The 12,334-nt window shown below is 43.8% G+C and overlaps 1 protein-coding gene across 3 annotated transcripts in view; it reads right to left on the minus strand.

Moving 5' to 3' along the window:
- The window catches only part of AHCYL2 (adenosylhomocysteinase like 2), a 175,830-nt gene that overhangs the window by 25,290 nt on the left and 138,206 nt on the right, over positions 1–12,334 (minus strand). For all 3 annotated transcript variants that reach the window (XM_060776372.2, XM_060776370.2, XM_060776371.2), the window contains exons 7-8: positions 8,596–8,702; positions 6,487–6,603 (exon numbers count right to left, since the gene is read on the minus strand). In XM_060776372.2, the coding sequence (XP_060632355.2) occupies positions 6,487–6,603; positions 8,596–8,702 (224 nt within the window). The remainder of the gene's footprint in view (positions 1–6,486; positions 6,604–8,595; positions 8,703–12,334) is intronic.

The raw sequence follows: 12,334 nt of genomic DNA on the forward strand, positions 1-12,334 counted from the left end.
ACTCCATTTCTTCTATGTTCCTCTTGTCCACAGTAGTAGATCTGGTGGTCATCTGATGTGAAGTGGCCCATTCCAGTCCATTTCAGTTCGCTGACCCCCAGAATGTCTATCTTTAGTCTTGACATCTCACCAATAACAACATCCAATTTGCCCTGGCTCATAGATCTTACATTCCAGGTTCCTATGGTGTGCTGATCTTTAGAGCATCGGATTCGTCGTTCACCTCCAGTACCGTCGGCCGCTAGCCTTCCTTTCGGCTTTGAGCTAGCTGCGTCATCACATCTGGGGCTAGTTGAACTTATCCTCTGCTCCTCCCCAGTAGCATTTTGGCCATCTTCCGACCTGGGAGTCCCATCTTCCAATGGCATACCGACATATCTCTGGTTGTACTGGTCCATTTAGTTTTCTTGGCAAGGATACTGGGGTGGTTTGCCGTTGCCTTCCCCAGGGATCACGCTTGGTCTGACCTCTCTGCCACAACCGTCCCGTCTTGGGTGGCCCTTCACGGTTTCGCTCATGACATCATTGAGGTGCTCAAGCTCCAGCGCCACAACAAGGCGGTGACCCTTTGCTGGAGAAGTTGCTTATGGTATGAGAGAATTGGCCGTCTACAAAGACGTTGCCTCCTGCAGAATTCTGTAGTTTAGGGAGGAGCCTTTAACAGCTTCACTAAACTACAAACCCCAACATTCTGCAGAAGGAAGAAACCAGATCTAAAGTAGATTCATTCTCTAGAGTGAGGAAGTTGTGAAATATAATAAATACACCTAAAATAGGCTTTAAAACAGAGGCCATTTGTCAGGAGCGATTAGAATTGTGCCTTCCTGAATGGCAGGGGGTTGGATTGGATAGCCCTTAGGGCAGTGTTTCTCAACCTTCCTAATGCTGTGACCCCTTAATACATTTCCTCATGTTGTGGTGACCCCCAAATATCAAATTATTTCTGTTTCAACATCATAACTGTAATTTTGTTACTGTTAAGGATCGTAAATATCTGATATGCAAGATGTATTTTCATTCACTGGACCAAATAGGGCACAAATAACCAATACACCCAAATTTGAATCTTGATGGGGTTGGAGGGGATTGATTTTGTCAATTGGAACTTGCAGTTTCTGGGATTTATAGTGCACCTACAATTAAAGAGCATTCTGAGCTCCTCCAATGATGGAATTGAACCAGACTTGGTACACAGAACTCCTGTGACCACAGAAAATACTGGAAGGGTTTGGTGGGCATTGACCTTGAGTTTTAGAATTATAGTTCAGCTACATCCAGAGAGCACTGTGGGCTCAAACAATGATGGATCTGGACCAAACTTGGCATGAATACTCAATATGCCCAAATGTGAACTGGTGGAATTGGGGGGAAATAGACCTTGACATTTGGGAGTTGTAGTTGCTGGGATTTATAGTTTACCTACAATCAAAGAGCATTCTGAACTCCACCAGTGATGGTCTTTGGTGACCCCTCTGAAACCCCCTCGCGACCCCCCCAGAGGCCGCGACCCCCAGGTTGAGAAACACTGCCTTAGGGTCTCTTTCATCGTATGTTTCTATGACAGAAGTCCAAAACTGTCTGAGTTTAATAAAGATCCCAAACTGCTCCAGGGTCTCGGATGCTAATGTGAACACCTAAGGAGCAAGACTGTGTGTTCCTGGGTATTTTCCAACTCTGAGGTTATATGATTTGAGGAGAGGCCTCTCTCTCTCTTTCTATGCATAAGAGAAATACCCATGGAAAGAACCCCCACTGAATAGTTGCATGTGAATATACACTGAAAAAGGAAAGCTGCATCCCGGTGCATCCCTGCTGATCTGCGCATGGACGCACTTCCTCCCGCCGAACGCTGCCTGCCTGGCATCTTGGCAACTCTGCCCTACATTGTCGTCTATTTTTAGCGGATGAGTAAAATAGGTTAGCAGTGCGGAGAGAAAGTGAGACTCTCGTTTTCTGCCAAATGTAGACAGATTGTCCTGAGGGACCAGAGTGCAATTCTGCTCCAGTTTCTTCTGGCCCACTTTTTTGCCAGAGCCTCGCTTCTCCCAATCTCTTAAGTTTACTTGGAACTTTTAACCATTTCCGCACTGCCCAGAAAGCAAGATAAGAAACGTGAATGTTCTTTTCCTGGTGGTAGGATAGTCGCACGTGAAAATACTTGAAAGAATGGCAAGAGAGTGATTTATTTTGAAGAAAAGGATAGAAGAGGTGAGAGCATCTCTGTCAGGGAGACTGGTCAATATTCATTCCAACGTCATCCGCAAGCTACACAGAAGAATGTTATTTCGTTTCGAGTCACTACTGTGGTCCATTTTGAGCTTTTGGGGTTTATTAGGGGGGTGGAAGATGTAGAGAGGGGGGATAAGATGGAAGGAAAGGGGGTTGCTGGGTGATGCTTTGCGTTGTATTGAGTTAGAAAGTATCCTGAAAATTGGTCCAGTTTTCTGGAAAATTGGGAATTGGTGTTGTATGCCAGTCTGTTCAGCCTGTGATTGTGTCTGATGTTTGTGTTAATGCTGATATTCATGATGGGAATGGGGATGATGTTCCTGATGGTAGCTTTGGAGATGAGAGTTTGCTTGGGCCTGAGTTGAGTTCAGATGAGAAGTCGGAGTTGTTTCAGGAAGAGGAAGATAGCCGTCCTGAGTCCCTCTGTGGAGGTTGAGAAAGGACGGGATATAAAAGCCCTAAATAATAAATAAATCACCCCTGTCAGGGGTGATTTGAATGCAATATTCCTGCTTCTTGGCAGAATGGGGTTGGACTGGATGGCCCATGAGGTCTCTTTCAACTCTTTGATTCTATGATTCTATGAAATAATTCCCAAGGCCACACTCTTGAGAGGGGCCCTTCACAGCCTTTCTCAGAGCAACTGTCTGAAGATAATTTGTCAGGTTTAGAAAATAATGAGAGCTCAGAGAGAGCTGATAATGAGAACTTAGACAGAAACCAAAGTTTCTGTAAACAGAGACAGTCTGCAAAGACTCAGACATTCGGTTAGCTTATGGCAAAAGAAAGATAACAAACCATAATCTGGTAGCAAGGTCAAGAGAAATGCTTTCCTTTCAGTTTTGGAACCTGAAAAAACCTTATATTGATGCATGGGAATGGGTTGCCTCATTCAGGTCAATGTTGGAAATTGATCAGTGTCTTGATTTCAATTGCTTTTAGTTTCACATACCAAGTTCTTGCCAAGCTCCCGTTTAGTTTATGAGATTTTTCCTTTTGTTTAGTTTTATGGTCTCAAGTGCCCAGTTCCATGGATGTTTATGTAATTTTGGATCTTGGTTTTTTTTTTTAATCAACCATGCCTACTATCTATACCTTTCCTTGGAAAGGAGGCAATGGAGGCTGCCTTTCACTTTTGGCCTGGTTGCAAGGAAGTAATGGAAGCTGCCTTTGCCCTGACTGCAAGTTGATCAGAACCCTGCCTGACCCAATATGGCTCTCCTATGATTCTCACCCAGGATTAACTGAAGTCACACTGATTCAAGCAAGATCACAGGTGTTACATGACCTGGATTCCAACGCGTCCAGGAATATCTGCTAGCTTCAGATGACACATTTAACTCCACTTTCCTATTGTGAGGCTGTGCTGTGCTCCAAGACCTTTTCTGTTCCTACCATCAAATGGCCCCAGAATGATAAAAATATGCTCCACGGGCAATGATGCTAAATATAATTCAAGGCATGAGCTGACTAATGTTCAGTTAGCAAAAGATAAGCAAAAGGATAATGGGCATCAGGTCATGAAGCAAATGGGGAGGGGGTGTGGGTCCGATTTAATCAATACCTACATTTCTCTTCTTCTAAATGGGAGAGGAAGCAATAAAAGACGGCAGTGTGCCGTTTCACCCTGGGATGCAAGCTTCAGACCATCTGGTTCCTGAGCCATAACGGCAGCCACCATGCCAGGAACACAAGAGGGCTCTGAATCACCCGATGACGGCCGCATATAAAAATAGCCAGCCTACTTTACTTCCCCGGGTGCAATCGACAACTTGGATGAGTTTGTGCAAAGTTCAGGGCAGAAAGGTTGTCTAGAGTCTGCTTTTGTGGTTGGTTGTGCCTTCCAGAAGCCTCTCTCTTCAGGCGACCCTCCCCAAGGGTTTACTGGGTCAGGGGCCCTCAGGTGAGGTTTACCATTGCCTTCCTCTGAGACGAAGAAAGAGAGTAAATTGGCCAAGTTCACCCAGTAGGCTTCCAGGGCTGAGTGGGATCGAACTCAGGTATTATTATTATTATTTGAAACACAACAAGGTTAGTCCACAGCAAACAAGATCACTCTGCTGGCTGTTGTATTGGATCACATGTCGGACACTTCCCAAGTGTCTAGGACTGTGGCGCAGCTGGTTGGGAGTGTCTAGGACTGTGGCGCTAGCCTGGGTCGGAGTGAGCTTCCAACCAATTTGTGTAGCTTGCTGTCGACCTTTGCAGTCCAAAAGACAGTTGCATCTGTCAAGTAGGAAATTTAGGTATCGCTTATGCGGGGAGGCTAATTTGCGATGCCATAAAAATCTCCAGCAAGCATGCAAAGAATGAGGAAGTAATTAATCAGTGTCCCAAATGGACAGTGAAGCGACAGCTCCCCTGGTGGCCAGAATACCCTCACGAAAAAGCTGGAATGTTAAATAGCCTCTGTATGTCTGTCTATATATGTTGTGTGTCTATGGCATTGAATGTTTGCCATGTATATGTACACTGTAATCCACCCTGAGTCCCATGCGAGGTGAGAAGGGTGGAATATAAATACTGTAAATAAATAAATAAATAAATAAATGTATTAGTGAATAATGCATGCAGATCCTAGTAGGGTGGCCCTTTGCAGCTGACTGGTGGTAATTTTGTCAGCGCCGATTGTGTTTAAGTGCAGGCCAAGGTCTTTAGGCACTGCACCCAGTGTGCCGATCACCACTGTGACCACCTTGACTGACTTGTGCCAGAGTCTTTGCCATTCAATCTTTAAATCCATATATCATGTACGCTTTTCCAGTTGCTTCTTGCCAATCCTGCTGTCACCTGGGATTACAACATTGATGACCCATACTTTGTTTTTCCCCACGATCATGAGGTCAGGAGTCTTGTTTTCCAAAACTCTGTTAGTCTGAATTCTGAAGTCCCAGAGTAGCATGACGTGTTCATTCTCTGTAACCTTTTCCGGCTTGTGATCCCACCAGTTCTTCGTCGCAGGCGGATGGTATTTGTGGCACAAGTTCCAATCCAATCATCTGAGCAATGGTGTTGTGCCTCTGCTTGTAGTCTGTCTGTGCAATCTTCTTGCAGCAGCTGAGGATGTGATCCATTGTTTCATCTGCTTCCTTGCAGAGTCTACACAGAGTCGTCGACTTTTCAATTCTGAGTTGGATGGTATCCATTCTAATGGCTAGTTCTTGGGATGCAAGAATCAGGCCCTCCATCTTCTTTTTCAAAGTTGTTGTTGTTGTTGTTATTATTAGTATCCCACCTTTTCTCTCCACAGAGACTCAAAGCAGCTACAAAAGGTACAATGGAGCCCTAGACTCCATTGTTCCAGAATGCAGATTAACTGCATTGAACTGGATTACATGAGTCTACATGGCCATATCTGCAGTTAATCTGCATTTTGAAACTGCATTATGTGATAGCGTAGATCCAGCCCTAGTATGATCTTCAAAGCATTTCATCCCACTGGATTTTTTGTTAGAAAAATCCAAATACACTTTTTGGTGCATCCCTGTTTCTGGGTGTATTTGACCTGCTGATTCCAGAAATAAAACTAGTTTTCCCCTGTCAGTTCTAGCTTTTGAGATACAGAACATATGTCATCTACTAGTCACCATCTGCTCACCCTTAGAAAGCTGTGATAACCATATCGCACCGGGACTGTGGCGCAGCTGGCTGGGAGTCAGCTGCATTAAGATCACTACTGACCAAAACGTCATGAGTTTGAAGCCAGCCTGGGTCAGACTGAGCTTCCGACCAATTTGTGTAGCTTGCTGTCGACTTTTGCAGCCCGAAAGACAAGTTGCATCTGTCAAGTAGGAAATATAGGTACCCTTATGCGGGGAGGCTAATTTACGAGGCCATAAAAATCTCCAGCAAGCATGCAAAGAATGATGAAGTACTTAATCAGTGTCCCAAATGGATGGTGAAGGAACAGCTCCCCTGGTGGCCAGAATACCCTCATGAAAAAGCTGGAATATTAAATAGCTTCTGTGTGTCTGTCTATATATGTTGTGTGTCTAAGGCGTTGAATGTTTGCCATATGTGCATTGTAATCCGCCCTGAGTCCCCTGCGAGGTGAGAAGGGTGGAATATAAATACCGTAAATAATAAATAAATAAATAAATAAATATGAGCCAACTTTGGCGTTCCAGGTGTTTTGGACTTCAACTCCCACAATTCCTAACAGCCTATATCAACTGTTAGGAATTGTGGGAGTTGAAATCCAAAACACCTGAAGGGCCACAGTTGGCCAATGCCTGATGTAAACAAACAAATACCAACCCATCTAGAATGGATTCCCGGCAGCAGTAGAGATTGTCAAACTTCTGTTTGGTGACGGAGTCGTTGACGTTCATGGCTGGGACGCAGAGCTTGCCTGCCTTCGATAGCTGGTACAATCTGGGGAAAGGAAAATAAGGAAACGAATGAGAAGGTGGTTGTAGTGAATTTTATGATCTATGTTTTATTTTTGGTGTGTAGCTCTAGGTTACAGTATGGTTGATAGGGAAGAATTGGTTCAAATAGGGTAGCAACAGTGAAGGCAGGATTAATTTGCATATGTGAAGCCGATTGGTCATATGCAGATGAGATTATGCCAGGATTTGAAAAGACTGCTGAGCTGGAATGGCAGTTACAGAACTGAACATTCTAAGGGGGCGGAGTCAAGTTTGAAAGAGGCAGTTAGAGATTGTCAGTTAAAAAAAAGTAGGAGCAGTTAGGAACCTCGGTTAGAGAGAAGCAGTTGGGAAATGGAGCTCAAGGTTTAAGGAAAAATAAAAGGCGCCAGTGTGGCCTAAGTCAGAATATAGTTCAGTCAAGAGTATATGAAGAAAGTAACATTTTCGTTGATGTGAAACTGTGAGAGTTTCATAGGTAAAATTAACCAAGTGAATGATACTGAATGACCGCCCTGAGTCGCCTGCGGGCTGATATGGGCGGGATATAAGTGATGTAAATAAAATAAAATAAATAATGTAAGACTCGAGACTGTAACAAAGCACACATGTAACCATAAAGCATTGGAACCAGAAGCTAAAAATAAACTTTGTTACTTCGTTGCTTACCAGAGTGTCTCAAGCCTGTTATATAAAGCACAAAGGTTAAACAGCTCACAAGAAAGCCCCAGCTAATTTAAAAGGGAAACTGCAGCAGTACAAGGCAGTAAAGGGATTTAGAAAGGAAATTCTTTTCCCCCTCACTGAGTCAAAAGGAAGGCACCTGTGAAAGGACAGAAACAGAGTACGTCCCAGGTATTAAAGTGATGACAGAAAACTACATATGTGGTGTGGCATCACATATTCAGTTATGTGCAATGTTACGCGCCACAGTGGTCAATGCCTTCCCCGATAGTCTTCTAGGACTGAGTGGCACAACTGATGCCGAGAGAAGGCTGCAACTGTCAACACTTCAAATAGCGCGGTTCTTGTCTCCTTATAAACTCCCTTTTGCTTCAGTGCAGCAGACTGAACAATATCCAGATGAACAGTTCATGTTTCTTAAAGGCCTTTTCTTTAAGCAGTTGTAATTGAGAGTTTCAGAAACTCCTAATTACTTTAAGAAACGGAGAACACTCCCAATGCTTAAGTACAGCTATTTAAAGGCCACCCGGGAATGTTTGCTTTGCTAGTGTTTGTGCTCTAATAAAAAAATGACCTCTAAGAATTTGTGTATTACTTTGCCTGCGTACTTGCGTGTATGCAAATGATCTGCAATGCTATCACAGGGGAGATAGTGCAAGTGTGTTTTCTACTGATGCAGAAAGTAATATCTGAAAGCAGTGGATTCAAATTACAAAGAAGGGGACTCCAAATAAACATTAGAGAGAACTGAATTTTTTAGGTTGGATGGCCATCTGTCAGAGGTGATTTGAATGCAATATTCCTGTTTCTTGGCAGGGGGTTGGACTGGATGGCCCATGAGGTCTCTTCCAACTCTTTGATTCTATGATTCTATGAAATAGCTGTTCAATCATGAATTAGACTCCTCAGATGGAGGTTTTCAAAGTAGAAATTGGACAGCACAACTTTGGCTATGGACTGCCACACTGGCAGCAGTTTGAACAAGATGGTCACTTACTATGTTCCAATTCTATGTTTATATGTGTATAGAAACGGCGCTCCATGCAGTTATGCCGGCCACATGACCTTGGAGGTGTCTACGGACAACGCCGGTTCTTCGGCTTAGAAATGGAGATGAGCACCACACCTCAGAGTCAGACATGACTGGACTTAATGTCAGGGGACAACCTTTACCTTTTTATATGTATAGAAATGGTAAGCGGAATGAACTGTATTTCCTACCTAGCACACAAGTAAAGCAAATTGTTTTTTGCACCATTCAAACAAGGCCTTTTGCATATGTGGGCCATTCTAAATAGAAGGGTGCCCTTACCTGTGGACCCCTGTAACACTCTCCTCTACAATCCCCTTGATCTTCTTGAACATGTTGGGATACTTCTTGTAGATCCAGTGGGTGAGATCCCCGCCATCGTCCAAGATCTGAAAACAACAGAAAGCAGCCATCACCAAACAGGTTTACTACATATGTAACGCAGTACTTTTTCCATATGGAAAGTTCATAGCATAGTTTCCTCTCTCTCTTTTCTTACTTCTATGAGTTTTTAAGGCATTAGTCTGTGTTCTAGTAACTTTTTTGTACATTTTTGCTTATGACTTTGAACATAAGCAAAAATGTTCTTATTAATGAGGTGTTTTAGACTCAGTAAAAATCCCAGATTTTGGGGAAAAGCAACATAAGAGGGTTCTCCGGGAAGTTCGGTTGCAAGATTTTTTTAAATACAAAGAATGAATATATTTTATTAAAACTGACATGGATTGTAGCATTGGTATTACATTATTTTTTCTACATAATCAACATTCAGTTCAATACATTTTGCCATCTGTGGGAGAAGTTTTTGATGCCTGTGTCATCGAAGTTTCCCTTCCCTTTTTTCAGCCAGTTGTCACTTTGATTTTCACCTCCTCCTCATCAAAAAAGTGTTTTCCACCAAGGTGTTCCTTCAATTTAGTGAACAGATGACAGTCACTGGGTGTGAGATCGAGGCTGTGAGAGGGATGGCTTCAAACATCCCAACCCAATGAAGTCAACCACTCTTGTGTTGAATGAGCAGTGTGCAGACGCGCAATGTCATGAAGGAAGCAGACTCCCGCCATCAGCATCCCACGCTATTTATATTGGATGGCTCTGAGAAGTTTCTTCATGGTCTGACAATATATTCCATACCCATTTTGTCACATGCTGTCTTGACATTACATCCTCCCCATAAATGGAAAGTATTTTGACATGAATCGCAGCGGCGTTCCTACTCTTAGCATTTAGGTAGTGTATTACAGCACGTAGAACTTCGCACTTGGAGGGAAATGGAATGAGGATGCTAATCTCTAACCTTCACCACAATGCCATTTGATGAGCTGCTGATGACTGGCACTGCTCGTTCACTTCCACTGGCTTCCCACTACTCGACAGTGAGACCAACTTCCCCCGAAAAAATTTCCCACAAAAGCTATGTGCCTTCTAACCTTACTTTCCAGTTAACCCTTGTACAGCGCAAACTTCACAATAGGAGTGAAATGGAATGAGGATGCTCATCTCTAACCTTCACAATACTAGTCGATGAGCTGCTGACGACTGGCACTGCTCGTTCACTTCCGCTGGCTTCCTGCTACGCGGCAGTGAGACCAACTTCCCCCGAGAAAATTCCCCACAAAAGCTATGTTCCTTCTAACCTTACTTTCCAGATAACCCTTGTACAGCGCAAACTTCACACTTGGAGGGAAATGGAACGAGGGCACTCATCTCTAACCTTCACCACAACGCCATTTGATGAGCTGCTAAAGGCTGGCATTGCTCGTTCACTTCCGCTGGCTTCCCACTACTCGACAGTGAGACCAAATTCCCCCGAGAAAATTCCTCACAAAAGCTATGTGCCTTGTAACCTTACTTTCCAGAGAAGCCTTGTACAGCATGAACTTCACACTTGGAGGGAAATGGAATGAGGGCACTAATCTCTAACCTTCACCACAACGCCATTTGATGAGCTGCTGACAACTGGCACTGCTCGTTCGCTTTCGCTAGCTTCCCGCTACTCAGCAGTGAGACCAACTTCCCTGAGAAAATTCCCCACAAAAGCTATGTGCCTTGTAACCATACCTTCCAGATAACCCTTGTACAAATGATGATGCTTCCTGTTAAGTGGATGCAGTGAGCCAATCAGAAATCTAACCTGATAACAAAAATTTGAACTATACACACACGCACACACACACACACAGAATGTATGTCTGTATGTATGTACTGTTCAGCTTTCATAATATTATTTACACTTGATTTTATCTGGTGTGAATACTTACAATCATCTTGTCAAGACCCAGAAGCCTCAAGAACGCCAAACACAATATAAAAGGTCCAAATACAGGTTTACTAAACACAAAAAGGCTTAGAGACACTTACTTCAGTGTCCCTAGCACAAACTGAAAGTCTATAGCAACCGCTAAGTAAAAAACCCAACTTAAACATAATCCGGATTATCCTGAAGTATAATCTGGGATAACAAAAATATACAGCAATCTGCTTGTAATTCAAAAGGTCCAAAAAGCACAGAAAAACAAGGTGGGAGCAAGCAAAATCAGAGTCCAAAAGCAATCCGTAGTCCAGGCATGTCCAAGGTAAGAAGAAGCAGACCAAAAAGCGTAGTCATTGTCAAAACACAGTCCGGCGTCAAAAGGGGGAGTTGAAGTCAGCACTTACGGAGTATCAGCCAGAAGTCACGGAAACACGAAGATCTGTAGTCCAAGGACCCAAGTTTGAGAGTAATGGCAGTAACAAAGATTCACACCTGAAAAGACACTTTGCCTTCTGCAAAGACCCATTGAAACCAAACCAACTTATATCCTATAACTCCTCATCAGAGGATGAACTGCTCCCCACCCTTTCACCATCATTTTCAGCTGCCCCATTCCCTGCAGCTGAGCACTGCCCCCCATCCCTCCACCTTTGCCAGCGTCTGTCAAGACTTAGGTCCTCCCAAGTGTTCCCAGATTGCCACTCCTCTGCAAACCCCTCAAAGTCATCACTGGAGGTAGGCTGAGTACAGATGTCCCTAATTTCCTGTACACGGGTCCAGTCTAGATCATCCTCCTCCTCAATGTCACTCCCAGTCCCATCACTCCTTTAAAAACCCATAAAATCTTCATCTTCTGTTGGAGTGCTAAGTATATCATGGATACACTTCCTTTGGATCTCCTCATCAGATTCTTGTTCACGAGTAGCCTGCTTAACTCCCCTGCTTTCCTCTCCTTCCCCCATTTCACAGACTGAGAAACCCTTGAAGGATTCAGAATCAGTTGGAGCCATGAATATGTCTCTATTTTGGCCTGACTGGTTGAGAGAACATTTACTAATGACTGCTACTAAGGCTGTTGAAACTCAACCAGTGGGCTGAGCGGGGATGTGAATGCAAGTCTCCTGGAGTCCCAATAAAACACTCAGAGCCTTCTCCATGCAGCTTCCTTGCACATTATAAAATGCCAGGCTTCCTTAGGCCTCAAAAATCAGTTCTGTGCAAATCATACTCTCTTAGCTTCAACAGAAGGCCATGGCAAACCCGCTCTGAACATGTCTTGCCATGAAACTCCTAGTATATGTTGGCCCTTAGGGTTGACATGAGTTGAAAACAACTTGGAAGACACACAGTGAAAAGTTCCATTGCAAATTCAACATGTTTTTTTTAGTCAGAAAAGGTGCCAAGGAAGTCTGACGACGCCACATTTAGCATCAAATACAGACGCTTCAAGGAAAGGAAAAGAGGGGAGGAGAGACCAAGATAGGGAGAAAGACACAGTGAAAAGGAAGGTGAAAAGGAAGAGCAGTGAAGGGACGATCTCCAGGGCCTTCCCATCTGTGAAGCTGAGACAGAAACACGTAAAACAGATTAGCTGAGACACAAGGTTAGACGGGAGCAGCTGTGTCCAACAGGCAAAGTCAAGGGAGCCATAAAAAGGGTCAGGGAAGTTGCAAAGCAGATGAAGTCTGACAGGAAGAGACAATACTACACGTTCCTAAGATCTCAGCTGACTCACAGAGAACACCAAGCTAGGATTTGTTGCCAGTG

The sequence above is a fragment of the Anolis sagrei genome, chromosome 5, assembly GCF_037176765.1.
Source record: "Anolis sagrei isolate rAnoSag1 chromosome 5, rAnoSag1.mat, whole genome shotgun sequence".
NCBI lineage: Eukaryota > Metazoa > Chordata > Lepidosauria > Squamata > Dactyloidae > Anolis > Anolis sagrei.